Raw genomic sequence first — 2,158 nt, 5'->3', positions numbered from 1 at the left:
GCTGGCGCAGCCGGAAGCAGCGGCCTGGTGGGCGTGGGCGTGCAGGAGGCTGCCTGTGGGAGCCAGGGCTCAGGGGCAGAGCGACCCCAGGAGGCCACGCCTGGGGGACTTGGTGGAGCCTGTCTTCATAGCTTTTCATCTTTCAATTGCAGTTGGTTTACAAGATTAGTCCCAAGGGTACAACCTATGGCAAGACATTTATGTAACTTAGGAAGTGTTTTCCCCGTAAGTCCACCTGCCTGGCGCCGTACCCAGTGAAGACACTGGATTGTATCCCCTGGGCTGTGTACTTCGTATCCCGTCTCTTCACCTTTTCACCCAAACCCCTCTCCTGCTTGGCAACTTACAAAATGTGGGTGAAGCCTATCTGTGGCCAGACACAGGGCTTTGTTTTTATTTTATTCGTTTTCAAAAGCTTTGAAACTTTATTGACATGATATCTATTGCAACACAACAGATTGTCCTGAGAGGTAGTGACTTGACCAACAGCCAGTCTTTACTATTAATTTTGCAATCTCAAACCAGCCACTGACACCTTCGCCACCCACTTCATTCATTCCAACCTGCAGACTGGCCCCAGCCTGGCCCGCCTGTGCGGGGCACTGGCTCTCATGTTGTGGCGTGCCCCCGTCCTTTGCTTACTGTCTGGCACGGGAGGGCCATGCTCTGATCTGCTCCTCAGGAGGGTCAGGAGGCCCAGGGTGGGCCAGTGGGCAGCTCCATGTTGGGGGACACCAGACCCTTGTGTTTATTTTTGCCTTTCTAGTTTTGCTAGTTTTCTTCATCACTCACACGCATACAACTAAAGTGGCAAGTTAAAGACGCTGGTCTCTTGCCCACGGGGTCACTACTGTGGGCAAGGGCTGAGCTGGGCCAGCTGTGGGGTGGGTGAGACCCACTCAGCCTGGGGCACTGACCAGGGCAGAGGGCCAGCCCAGGGCTGGGACGAGAGGAGTGGTCCCCTGGGAGGTGAAGGGACAGCACTGTGACCCTCAGTGGGCACCACCAGGGGAGGACGAGGGCCTGGCAGTCCGACCTCTACTGAGGCCGCTCCGTCCCCTGCAGGCTACTACGTGGGCATGTGCTTTGCAGCCTCGGAAAAGCGGCTCTACTCCCCAAGCCAGGCCCCCGAGACCTGGCGGCTCTTCCTCCTCCTGGCCGTGACCCTGCCCACCATCTCCTGGACCCTGATCTACTACTGGTCCCGCGACCGGTGGGCCCGCCACCCGCTGTCCCGCACCCTGGCCCTCTATGCCCTCCCACAGTCGGGCTGGCAGGCTGTCGCTTCCTCTGTTAACACTGAGTTCCGGCGGATCGACAAGTTCGCCACAGGGGCCCCGGGTGCCCGTGTGATCGTGACAGACACGTGGGTGATGAAGGTGACCACGTACCGTGTGCACGTGGCCCAGCAGCAGGACGTGCACCTGACTGTGACGGAGTCGCAGCAGCACGAGCTCTCGCCGGACTCGAACCTGCCCGTGCAGCTCCTCACCATCCGCGTGGCCAGCACCATTCCTGCCGTGCAGGCCTTCGACATCCGGTAGGGGGCGGGGCGGGGCGGGGCTGGGTCCACTGAGGCCTGTGCCCAGCTGGCACCAGGTCTCGTCTTTGGGTCCTGGGAGGCGATGAGTGTGACTCTCGATTAAGGCCCCTGCAGCCCACCCCTGGCCCCATTCCCCTTGTTTCCCCACAGTACCCCCACTTCCTTTGTCCATGCTGTCCTCTGAGCTGCCTTCTGCCACTTCTAGGGGAGCCCTCTGGGCTGTTTGGGATGGGACAGGACAGAAGCATGGTGGCTGCACCTCTGAAGCTGAGGCTGGAGCCGAGGTCCTCCCATACTGCTGAGGCCATGGCCAGCCTGCTGGGACCCTCCCTCAGCTGCGATCCTCCCTGTGTCCTGTGGGGGCTCGGGGCTCAGGGCCGTCTTTGCTCGTTTTCATTGGCAGCTGGGCTAGGCCCGAGCCTCCATGTTCTGTTTGGTTGTGAGCACCCCAGTCGCCCTCGGGGTGCAGCCTGGGCCTCCCTGATGCCTGTCCCAGGGCTCTGGCCAGGCTGCCTGGGCACAGGGTCCTGCCCTGCAGAGGGGCCTGTGCCCAGTGGCCTGAGCCCAGCAGCCCCGTCCTCGTGCAGGCTGAACTCCACGGAGTACGGCGAGCTG

General features: G+C 61.1%; 1 protein-coding gene across 1 annotated transcript in view; it reads left to right on the top strand.

The window, feature by feature from the left end:
- The first annotated feature begins 433 nt into the window (after positions 1-433).
- Positions 434-2,158, top strand: part of TMEM129 (transmembrane protein 129) — a 3,022-nt gene continuing 1,297 nt past the window's right edge. The window contains exons 1-3 of the mRNA XM_006755209.1: positions 434-470; positions 997-1,540; positions 2,131-2,154. Coding sequence (XP_006755272.1) covers positions 434-470; positions 997-1,540; positions 2,131-2,154 — 605 coding nt within the window. The remainder of the gene's footprint in view (positions 471-996; positions 1,541-2,130; positions 2,155-2,158) is intronic.

This window comes from Myotis davidii, unplaced genomic scaffold (assembly GCF_000327345.1).
Source record: "Myotis davidii unplaced genomic scaffold, ASM32734v1 scaffold693, whole genome shotgun sequence".
In the NCBI taxonomy this organism is placed as follows: domain Eukaryota; kingdom Metazoa; phylum Chordata; class Mammalia; order Chiroptera; family Vespertilionidae; genus Myotis; species Myotis davidii.
Note: the sequence above shows the minus strand (reverse complement) of the source record. Positions and strands in the feature narration are given on the sequence as shown.